This window comes from Micropterus dolomieu, linkage group LG08 (genome assembly GCF_021292245.1).
Source record: "Micropterus dolomieu isolate WLL.071019.BEF.003 ecotype Adirondacks linkage group LG08, ASM2129224v1, whole genome shotgun sequence".
NCBI lineage: Eukaryota > Metazoa > Chordata > Actinopteri > Centrarchiformes > Centrarchidae > Micropterus > Micropterus dolomieu.
In genome coordinates, this window is record NC_060157.1 from 22,624,626 (window position 1) to 22,636,652 (window position 12,027).

At 42.7% G+C, this 12,027-nt stretch overlaps 1 protein-coding gene across 1 annotated transcript in view; it reads right to left on the reverse strand.

Moving 5' to 3' along the window:
* Nucleotides 1–738: 738 nt before the first annotated feature.
* The window catches only part of LOC123974762, a 28,254-nt gene continuing 16,965 nt past the window's right edge, over nt 739–12,027 (reverse strand). Inside the window, exons 14-27 of the mRNA XM_046055646.1 lie at nt 11,489–11,611; nt 11,195–11,392; nt 10,074–10,795; nt 9,357–9,794; nt 7,875–8,124; nt 7,448–7,537; nt 6,737–7,063; nt 6,467–6,637; nt 6,047–6,224; nt 5,831–5,947; nt 5,046–5,330; nt 4,273–4,511; nt 3,982–4,040; nt 739–1,119 (exon numbers count right to left, since the gene is read on the reverse strand). Coding sequence (XP_045911602.1) covers nt 4,002–4,040; nt 4,273–4,511; nt 5,046–5,330; nt 5,831–5,947; nt 6,047–6,224; nt 6,467–6,637; nt 6,737–7,063; nt 7,448–7,537; nt 7,875–8,124; nt 9,357–9,794; nt 10,074–10,795; nt 11,195–11,392; nt 11,489–11,611 — 3,177 coding nt within the window. The 3' untranslated portion in view covers nt 739–1,119; nt 3,982–4,001. The remainder of the gene's footprint in view (nt 1,120–3,981; nt 4,041–4,272; nt 4,512–5,045; nt 5,331–5,830; nt 5,948–6,046; nt 6,225–6,466; nt 6,638–6,736; nt 7,064–7,447; nt 7,538–7,874; nt 8,125–9,356; nt 9,795–10,073; nt 10,796–11,194; nt 11,393–11,488; nt 11,612–12,027) is intronic.

Here is a 12,027-nt window from a genome sequence, read left to right on the forward strand (position 1 = left end):
ACAGTGAAGCATGGTGGTGGCAGCATCATGCTGTGGGGGTGTTTTTCAGCTGCAGGGACAGGACGACTGGTTGCAATCGAGGGAAAGATGAATGCGGCCAAGTACAGGGATATCCTGGACGAAAACCTTTTCCAGAGTGCTCTGGACCTCGGACTGGGCCGAAGGTTTACCTTCCAACAAGACAATGACCCTAAGCACACCGCTAAAATAACGAAGGAGTGGCTTCACAACAACTCCGTGGCTGTTCTTGAATGGCCCAGCCAGAGCCCTGACTTAAACCCAATTGAGCATCTCTGGAGAGACCTAAAAATGGCTGTCCACCAACATTTACCATCCAGCCTGACAGAACTGGAGAGGATCTGCAAGGAGGAATGGCAGAGGATACCCAAATCCAGATGTGAAAAACTTGTTGCATCTTTCCCAAAACGACTCATGGCTGTATTAGATCAAAAGGGTGCTTCTACTAAATACTGAGCAAAGGGTCTGAATACTTATGACCATGTGATATTTCAGTTTTTCTTTTTTAATAAATTTGCAAAAATTTCTACATTTCTGTTTTTTTCAAGACGGGGTGCTGAGTGTACATTACTGAGAAATAAAATGAACTTTTTTGATTTTTGGAAAATGGCTGCAATGAAACAAAGAGTGAAAAATTTAAAGGGGTCTGAATACTTTCCGTACCCACTGTATAAATATTCATTCCCATTTTGAGCTATTTAAACTAAGGACATAAAGAAATGTTTTCTTCATGTTTTTAATGCACTGTAGCAGTAGCAGATGCTACTTTATTCCACATTAAAACAAAAAAATGGTTGATGATGAAGATGATTTAACTGGACCAAAGCACCACATGTTGTGGACAAAGACATATTCTGTATTGGCGGCTCAATGTTGCAATATTGTGTTTTTGTTCAAATATTATTACATTATCTTATTATATAATATTACATATTACCAACACACCAAACCTCAATTTCTTCAATAAATCCTTAAAAACAAGACCTTGTGACCAGACAAAGCTGACTGCCGTGTCATTGTGTTGCCACACAAAATAACGTTTTTCACTCTAAAACCGTCCATCTGCAGGGTGACCAGAAGATCTCCAACAGGACTTGACAGCTGGAAAAAATATGATAAAATATTCACAACAATAAAAATACAATCAAATTCTAAAAATAGCAAAATATAAAAGCGTAAGAGCTGACCGGGTAGAATTACCTAAAAAATCTGAATGACTTTGTTACCTCCCACAATTTTGATCTTACTGAGACCTGGCTCTAATCAAACGACTGCTTCCGCCTGGTGGAGCTTTGCCTGTCTAACTATAACTTCCTGAATGGCCCATAGCGTGTGCCCCACAATGGTCTATATGCTGTGGTCGGGGCATTGCAGTGGTTTGTAAGAACCACCTCAACTGTCTTATTTACTGCTGGATCTTTTCTTAGTTTTGAACTACTAACTGAGTGTGACATCCCAGTGAATGCTTAAACAGACCCTCTATATATTGTACAACCATGTACTAACCTGCATTCATGTTGTACTCAAACTTGACAAGATCATTATTGTAGGTGAGTTTAACATTCTCATAGATGATCCCTCTAATTCCCTAATGGCCCCACACATATCTGTGGACACACCCTTTATGTTTTTATCCTTGGTCTGACTCTGAAACTCCATGCATATGTCTACAGTCAATCCTAACTTCTTAGAAACAATATTTAATGAGCACTCTTAAGTTAGGTTTTCAGCTCTCTTCTGATATGTCCACGACAATTCCTAAGTTTTCCAATATTATTGACTTGAATTGTGCTCCTTTGCTCTTGATACCATTGCACCAAATAAGATCAGGCTAGCCCCAGTTTTACGTATAATTAGTTTTACTTGACTTATCTGCTGCCTTTGACACCCTTGATCATGCCATTTTAATTGATAGACTTCTGGCAAGACATGCATACAAGAAATCCGCTGTTGTACCACCACCAGACTATGACTCTGTGACTTTATTACTCTTGGTCATTCCAGCCAAGCAATCTATCCACCATAACATCAAACTACAAAGTGGCTCCTCAACCATCACTCCAATCAGGGTGTTGAGAAACTTGGGTGTCATGATTGATGACCAGCTGTCCTTTTCAGACCATGTTGCTTCTGTCTCTCGGTCTTGCCGCTTTGCTCTATACAACATAAGAAAAATCAGGCCCTACCTCACTCAGTATGCCACCCAGCTTCTGGTACAGGCCATGGTTATCTCTCGCCTCGACTACTGCAAAGCCCTCCTAATAGGTCTTGCAGCTTGTGCAGTTAAATCCCTACAAATGGTTCAGAAAGCAGCAGGGAGTCTTGTTTTTGATCAGCCCAAAAGGACTCATGTCACTCCATTACTCAGCAACACTGACTACTCGTGGCTTCCTGAATAAAATTCAAGTCACTAATGCTTGCATACAAAGTGACTATTGGGTCTGCACCCATCTACCTAAACTCCATAATACAAGCTTACATTCCTTCTCGGCCACTGTGATCCTCCAACGAACGCCGCCTGGCTCTGCCATCCCGACACGCAAGCAATCTCAGTCCTGGCTCTTCTTATGTGTAACACCACAGTCGTGAAACGAGCTACCACACGCCATCAGAGCAGCTCTTGAAAAAAACTCATCTCTACCGAGAACACTTTCTCTTATAACACCTCTAACATGCACTTCCTGTGCTCTTCTTCTTCTGTCCCCTTACAATTCTCTTGTATTGATTCCACTCAGTTTGGCCTTCTTGGACTGCGCTGTACACACTGGAGAGGACAGGAGCCTGAAAATTGGTGTTTACAGAAAACCCACACACACAGACCAATACCTACTGTTCGATTCACACCACCCACTGGAGCACAAGCTAGGGGTCATGAGAACACTGCACCACAGAGCAGAAAACATACCAACAAGCGCCCAAGCCAGAGAGAAGGACCAGAACCACCTGAAGGGGGCACTTACAGCCTGTGGATACCCTAAATGGACCTTTGTGAAAACAGCCACAAGATCCAGGAAGAAAAAAACTACAGGGGAGGAGGAGAAGAAGGTCAAACGCAACAACATTGTGATTCCATACGTGTCTGGAGTATCAGAGAAACTCAGGAGGATTTTCAACAAACATAACATCCCTGTGTTTTTTAAACCCAAGAACACACTAAGACAGGTGCTGGTACACCCCAAAGACCGCACACCCAAACACAAGAAAAGCAATCTAGTGTATGCGGTCCAATGCAGTGAGGAATGCACAGACCTGTATATTGGGGAGACTAAACAACCACTACACAAACACATGGCTCAACACAGAAGGGCCAACTCCTCAGGTCAAGACTCTGCAGTCTACTTACATCTGAAGGACAGAGGACACTCGTTTGAGGACCACCAGGTGCACATTTTAGACAGAGAAGATGGATGGTTTGAAAGAGGTGTCAAGGAAGCCATCTACACCAGGGTCGAGAAGCCGTCATTGAACAGAGGAGGGGGTCTACGCCACCACTTAGTATCACCCACTTACAATGCTGTCCTTTCATCACTTCCCAGGAAACTCAACAAATGTATGCCAACAATGGTCATTCAGTCTTGGCCTCGGGTAGTCCTAATGACCATAACGACTGTCGTTACCACAGCCAGGAACACTTATGAACCAGCGGTATCGACGAGCCTGGCAAACAATCCCACTGAGGTTAAACAGCTGAGTTTCTCTACCAGTCAGTCAGAACTGAAGAAGTCCTTTGGATGAGGGACGAAACATCTAGTATCTTCAACCAAGTCCCGTTGCCCTTGACTTTAACCTTCTTTGGGTCTCAAAAGGATTGATTCTTGAACCTATTCTGCTTTCGTTGCACATGCTACCTCTGGGCCTTCTGCCCTATATGTGAAGCACTTTGTAACATTATTATTACTGTTTGTCCTGTTTAATTTTGTTTTTAATTTTCAGTTTAACTGTATGTTAATTTAATAACATTACCTTCTGGAGGGAATCCAGGGTTAAACTTCCGTTGATTTTCCGATTATAATGTCATCGCCCTGCAATGCAAGATATCAAATATAATATTATGCAAAATTGTCAAAAACAAGCTCTAGAATAAGTAATTGGTTAATCATCTGTTTGGACACGTTTCTTCAGTGTGCTAAAGAAAAGCCATCACAACTGTTATCATTAGAGAAGCGGAGAACATTTTGAGTCCTGACTCATTGTCTTCAGCTTCTACATATAATAAATGCATACAATTCACCAGGTCACACTTTTACACTCTACCTGAGACAGATTAGCCAGATGTGGAGGTTTGGGGGCGACAGCTGGTTTCTTTCTGGTAACCACTGGTGGGCCGTTTCTCCTCAGACTGGGGGTCCGACAAAGTGGTGGGCAGGGCTTTGAACTCTGGGATACAAATGAGGAGGAGTCGTCCACTTCCTCTCCACCAATGGCAGAAAGGCAGCTGCGGTCTGAGCTGCTGAAGAGGTCGATACATTCTCCAGACGATCCAGTGCTGTCCACTAAAGCAGAAACACAACTGATACTTTGAGAAACAATAAAAGCTGAGAGTGTGGATCACTTAATGGCATCCCAACTTCTTTGAGGAAAAATGTTAACATTGTCCAGATATGGTACATATAGCATGCATTGCTGTCTGCCACAGTTTCTTTCTTGATGCTACCACCATATGGTGTCAAACTATCCATCCATCCATCGTCAACCGCTTATCCTGCGTACAGGGTCGCGGGGGGGCTGGAGCCAATCCCAGCTGACATCGGGCGATAGGCGGTGTACACCCTGGACAGGTCGCCAGTCCATCAGATGTCAAACTAAAGAATTTTAAAATCTATAGTGGCTTTAAAAATACGATCTCATCTTCAAATGGCTCACTACTTCAGATTGATTATCATATATAAACATTTTCATTAGATTTTATAGATATCAGATGTTTATTTAGAGTCTCAGGTTCTACTGTGCTAAGAATTTAACAGCAAACAGACTCTTCTGTCTGCCTTCAACTAAAAAATTTAACAAAGACCAACAAACAAACTCACTCGGAGGATGATGTATTTTCCATTGTTCACAGTTACAATGAAGATGATGCTGATGAAGATGAAGGCTGTTGAGTTCATTTTCAGCCACAGCCTCAGGGGAGGAGCAAACTGCAGGACAGGGCTCCACTCCTTGTGACTGGTTCCCGGGATAACCCGCAGGGGGTAGCGAGCCCCGGCCAGAGGAGGAAGATGATTGGCTGAGGGTAGTGGAGGCCGTGCTTCCAGAGCCGATGGAGTGTGGTCGTGGATATTCTAAGCCCCTGTGTGAACAACACGCCACAGGGACTGACGACACATCGGTGAGAAAATAATGGGCTGGGTCAGTGAGCAATTAGGCCACAAGCATAACTGTTGCAGTTATTTCAGGAAAACGTATTTAGTTTTGTAACATTACATTTGTTAGCTAGTTTTGTTTAGTTAAATGTAACAACAAAATGTAAAAGATGTTTTAAAAAACTGAAAACAAGACTAAGAGTCTATAGCCATGCTTGTCCCTCTGTTACAGCAGTGCTTCAAGCTAAATGCTAACATCAAAATGCTAACATGCCCGCAATGGTAATATGGTAATGTTTAGAAGGTATAATTAATAAGTTTTCCATGTTCATCATGTGCTTATGGTTAATTGTTTCATTAGTTTTGCAGATGTACTGGACAAGTCAAAACTTTAACCTGATGATGGTGCTTGATTAAAAATCAAAGGTGATCACCAAAGTCTGAAGAAAAATTCCAAACTAAATAAACTAAGTTCTATCGAAAAGACACTAATAGTGTGTGCAGCCTCTTACTTCTCCCAGGCAGGCTACAGCTGATGGCTCGGTCACAGATGGCAGCATCACTGGGCTGAATGTCCATGAAAGGTTTGCGGCCCATTCCCATGAAAACCCTCTCCTGCAGACGCAGCTCTGGAGCACAGTATATTCACAATATGTTTGTTAAATCTGTAAAGCAGTTTGTAAACTATACTCTATATGTAAGCCATGTTGCTGTGCTGTTGTTACAACCTCTACTGTGAGTGGCCTGATCCCAAAGAATCTTTTCCAGGTCAGTAGTCCAGGCTTTCTTCACCTCCATGCTGGAGGCCTTCAGGGTGTAGGTGTCCTCACTTTTCCTCCTGCGGAACCAGATCTCAAAACACAAACCGCTCACACTTGAGTTGTGGGTCATCCCAATGTCACTTGTCTGGGAGAGAAAACAAAAAGAGACACACAGAAATTACATAGATGGAAATAATCATATGTGGTTAGGTGTTTTAACTTCACTAAGAAACTTTGCATACTGAAGGCTCCAGATGGCTTTGAGGTGTAAATCAAAATTACTGGAAAACAGCTGTGAAGTATACTATACTGTATATCATGACAGTAGAAAATAAGGTTGGGTATTAAGGCTCCAAGGCCTTTTGATAGACGAGGATGTGTGCAGACCTTGAATGACTGCTTGTAGACATAAACATCATTGCCAATATCTGTCCTCTTGGTCTTGCTGAAGAGGACAAGATCTTCAAAGAGAAAGATGCGGCGGACACATTTCTTCTTCTTAAAGAAAACTGTGAACTCGTCTTGGCGAATCAGATGGCCCTGCTCTTTTAAATTCACCTGATGAAGCAGTGAAAAGTACAGCAGAGCAGAAAAAAAGAAACGACTGTTAACTCCCTGTATGTCAAGTATTTCTTTTCAATAATTTTTAGATCTTACATCACAGTCCTGGATGGCGTCCATGGTGAGCAAATCGTTGCCGTGACGCATCTGAAACCGAACCAAGTCTGCAGCGGCTCGGATCTCAGCCCTCTCTCGCTCCATCTCATTGCTTGTCAGATCAGGCCCATACACATCTGGACCACACACACTTTGTGCGCACACACTAGATGCTAGCAGTGTATCCTGGATCATGTCTTTTGGCTTGTAGGAGCCAGCCAGAGACAGCATGTCCTGCAGCAAGAGGCTGTACTTGCTGATCCTCTGGATGGGCCTCAGCAGATAGGATGAAAGGTCCATCATGTCCCCAAGCTCCTGCTGCTTCTTCTGTGTGGGGAAAGCAAAGTGGGACTGTAAAACTGAATGATGAACAATTTGGGGCTGTGATGACTACTGCAGCAATCAAAGCTGAAAATGTTAAAACATCAGGGTTCAGGTGCTCAAGTAGTGGACAGCAGATCAAGACTAGAAACAACATATGAAATGCTCTTCCCATGGTTACTGCATAGATGATTATGTTTTTCTTGCTTTGAAGGATGTGGTTTGATGACTGGACCTGAATTTAATTAAATCACTTTATTTCAGGCAGGGGTACAGATCCAATGTAAAAAAAAAAAAAATGAAAGGGATGTCGTACATCTGCTTATGAAAATTTAAAATGGGAAACTCTTCGCTCCTATGTTAAGAGAAAGACGAGACACTTAAACTGACCTTGAAGATGTCATGGCGACGGTGTAGGATTAGGGCGTCTGACTGAGGTTTGTTCTTGCTATACAGAGCATACAGGCCAAAACTGTCGCTCTGTGGAAAGAGCCCAAGTTAAATCATATTTGAAAATATATTAATAAGCCAGCTTTAACTCTTAGTAGCCACATACTGCAATGATAACAGTATAATATTATTAATCTGATCATGATCATATGTTGGACTATTTAGACTCATGTATATTTTAATTAGAAATTTGGCAGTTTACTAACTAATCTTTACCATTTTTATTTAATTATAAGAAATAAACACAATCTGATAAAAACTAAGCTAAAAAAAAGCTCCATAAATATATCAATGACAATTCAAAAACTCTATACTCATATATACAATTATATTCATTGCAGTATACAGTTACTCCATATGTACTCACGTGTCTGAGAAAGCAGCGTGCCACCATGGCGGGATCCCTCTGGCAGGCCTCAAGCTCTGGTAGCAAGTAATGGCTGTGGAAGTCGTAAAGCTTCTCCAGGTTGCCGAAGATGACTCCTCGCTTGCCCCTGAGGTCCTGGGGGATGTCTGGTCTGTCCAACAGGGGGAGGTAATGGGTCAGGATGTAGCCCAGCGAGCGGACGTATTCTCTCTCTGTGAACACCAGCTCCTCCAGGACACGCTGCAGCCTCCTGGTAACACAGACACAACAAATATCTACTAACTTCATACTTCATACTGTTACCCAGTACATCGCTAGTACACTAGAATACATAAATACATACCAGTAATGTATTTTGTTATGTATTTATTAGGTAGTAGTTTTGCAAATGATCTCCTCATCCTTTGAATACCTAATTGGTGTTTTTTTATGCATCAGGAAATTTGTGTGGGGTGTTTTTAAATCTAAGGTTGGAAGAACTGGGTGGACCAGGACTGGCTCTGTATCGGCTCATTGTCTTATTAAACATGTTTTGATGAAAGGATATTGAAAGGATTATGAATTTAGGAATATTTAAAGATTAACTTCAGGCCGAAAAGCAGTGTTTTGCTGCCCTCTGTCCAGCCTGTTTCACCTCTGACCACACCCAGCATCAGTGATGGGTGGGGTTGGGTGTGGTCAAAAATGAGCTTTGTGGATCCTGTAACAACGCCCACAGTGATGTCCCGGACTACACCTGTACATCACTGCAGCAAAGTGAGATGATAAACCACTGGAGGCAGCAAAGACAAGATTTTCAGGCGTGTTAAGTTACTCTTTAAAATTGTTTTCTCTTCCTCTTTGCTCTCCAGCCAACAGTTCCCCAACTCAGCAAAATGAAAACATGCATACGTCATGACATAAAATCTGACCTTGATGATATTTACTTATCTTAGGTTATGCATCATAATCATCAACCAAATCATCTTTTACATTTCAGCAGGTGACTCTGTGAGATGCTGCTATTTTGTGATAGAAAAGAAACATGCCAAGTATGGATGGATTATGATAGCGGCCCCCTGGGAACATTATTTACCATAAGTTTTACCAAAGTTTACCATAGGCTAACTGTAGCCTATAGACTTGGCAGCTGCATTACGCGGCAAAAAAACAATTATTTGACTGCATTCAGGATCAGCAGAATCTATTTTCACTGTGAACAGAGGGTCCATGTCTGGTAGGCCAGTTTAGTAATCCATCCATGTTGTCAAGTAGAAAAAAAGAAGCAAAGAGATTTAGAGGAAACAATACCTGTAGTACTTCATTGTAAGCTTAGGGACAGAAAAGAGCGCATGAAATCTCATTAATCTCATAAGATTAATCAAAGTAAAGGCAGGTCACTGAATTATCTCAAACCGAATAGTATCTTGCAAAGCATTTGTCGGGTTCAGATCAATTTTATCAGTAATGCAAGCGCATTTCACCCACATGTAGTAAACTTACAGGGCATTGCTGGCACTCTCCCGTGGATTTGCCAAACATAACGCCCCCTCATATCTCCCGATGGGCAGGCTGGAGTGTTTGCAGCATAAAGTCCTATTACCCCCTGCAGCCCCCTGGTTGCTCATGCAGGAGTCTTCTGAGCAGAAGCTGCCGTGGCGGGAGATCTGGAACTTCTGCGCCTCCTGAAGGATGCGACATGATGGCTGACCGTGGTGGGAGCAGGATGACGGGGGTCGAACCCGCTGCTCTGGAGGAGTTGATGACCCCGCAGTCGCTACTCCAGGGGTGCATGAGTCCTGGCTCACCGACCTCACTCCAAGACCTCGTCCCCATGGAAACCACTGGCAGCCCACAGTGTGGGACTGAGACAGAGCAGCGGCATCTCTCTCACTCCTTGCTCTGCTCATCTGTCTCCTCCTTGTCTCTCTTTCTGTTCTCCTATTTCAATAGTAAAATAGATTTTTTCTTTATTGTAAACCACCTTGTAATGCCATTTTGAAATGTCTACGTATATTATTGGTTGTTAATATAATCATAATATCATAATTCCACATCTCAGTGTTATACTGGGCCTGACTACCAGCTCAATAAAGAATCATCATAGGTTCAGCCAAGTTTGAACAAGTACTACTTTCACACAACAATGTTTCAGAACTGTTTGGCAAACCTCCACCTGCTAAATCCTAGCTGAGTGAGATGCATGGACAAACAAATTACCTGTGAGGTGACTGTGGAGTGACCTCTGACCCTTGGCTGGGTCCCTCATCACTCTGATCCTCAGGTTTGACAGTGATGTTACAGCAGGCTACAGTTGTTGAATTAGTGCTGTTGCCGCCCAGGATAGGTTTTCTCTTCCCTAAATCCACCGCTCCCGACATGATGCCCTCCCACTGCGGGTGCCGAGGTCCGGGAGTGGATTGGACCACCAGATTCTGGCCACCGGGGGACAGTGTCTGAACATTAGTGCTCACCACATCAATATAATGACTTTCACACAAGCTGCTAGAATCTGGTTGCTGGTTGAAAACCTCATCCACATCTTGCATCCTCTCCTGAAGTTGCTGACTAGCCTCCTGGCATCTCAGCCAGGCTATGTTCCAGACCCGCATCCCCCTGGAGCCCCTCAGGGCGGTGGCCTGGGCCTTCACCTCCTGAAATCTCTCAGGGCTGAACTGGAGGAACCTGTCTTGGAAAGTCTGGAGGATGGAGCTGTCATTGCCTGACAGTAAAATGCTGGTGTTGTTTGGATCTAAGCCATGTCTGGCCTGGATATCAGACGGGGAAGAAGATGCAGTGGATGCAGAGTCTTGGTTTTGGTGTATCGGCAGAGTGTGTGTTTGATTGACAGGTGTTGTAGACTGGTCTTGGTCTTTCATAGCATATTTTCTGGATTGACTCTGTTCCAGGTACTCAATGCATTCGCTGGCCAGAGCTGTAGCCTGTTTGGAGATTAAGGAGGTTTTTGTTACATAAAAATAAAATGGTGTGCCCTGTTGTCCTATTCTAAATATCATGTTACTCTACTCAGGCACAACTGACTCAAATGTTACTGAAGTAGCAGTGCTACTGCACTTAGGCTGAAACTACTACTATAAAAATTTTAAAAGTAGTACAGATGTATGTTTTTCTACTGATTCTTGATTGCACGAATGTAGTTTAACTTAATCCTACTTTATATGTTCTGATGAATTGTTCACAAAAACTCATACTTATATTTGCAAAACACTAACATGGAAAGGGGTGTCTTAGTAGGCCAAATCAAAGTTTCTGCTGGGTAAGAGAACTAGCTACATACTCATCTTGGATACTAAAATTCTGAATATTGATCTTACACCAACCTGCTCACAAAAATCACACACGTTAACCATGATCTGCAGCTCCCTGCCGCATGCCTCTGCCCTGTACAGAAAGCCCTCCAGGCCTGACTTGAAGGTGCAAACTAGAGTCCAAAACGCCTCTGTCTCTGGATAGGAGAGCCCATTCTGCTGGAGTCGCTCTGACTCTGACACTAATGTCATGGCATGCTGCCTTCGGTCCTGGAGGAGGAGTGAGAGAGAGATTCAGACCAGTGGACGGAGAGAGAAACACAAATACACAGACAGAATGACAGCCGCAAGAAAATGTAAACTCACATTAGCTTCAATAAGGAAACCAGTGAAGCTGTTGAGGATCTCCTCCATTTTGTCTCCAGAGTCCTCAACTGATTCAGCCTCCAGCAGGTGGCGCTCTCCCTCTACATTAAACCACTGTTGCATCTGCAGGTGCCAAAGATGAAATAAAAAATTGTGTTTGGTATTTTGAGCACATACACATTAAAGTATATACATGTTCAGATTAATTTATTTATGGAGCAATTTGTCAAATTTAACTTATTTTACTTCCTATTTTATATAAATCTCCTACTTCAAATAAATTCACTATGCTTGATATTTTATGCATATACATGCGTACAGGAGTGCTTGCACTAAGGGTGAATGTATGTTTTTACCGTTGACGCAGAGTAGGGGTGCGTGGGAGAAGTGGATGCTTATTTTAACATATTTTTCACTTTTCACATGCACATTTATGTTTGTCTCTTTTTGTGTGTGTATGTTTGTGTGTTTTCAAACAGTGAGAGGCCGATATAAGAGAAAAAATATAATGTTCCCTAAAAAAATAGGCAATACAGTAT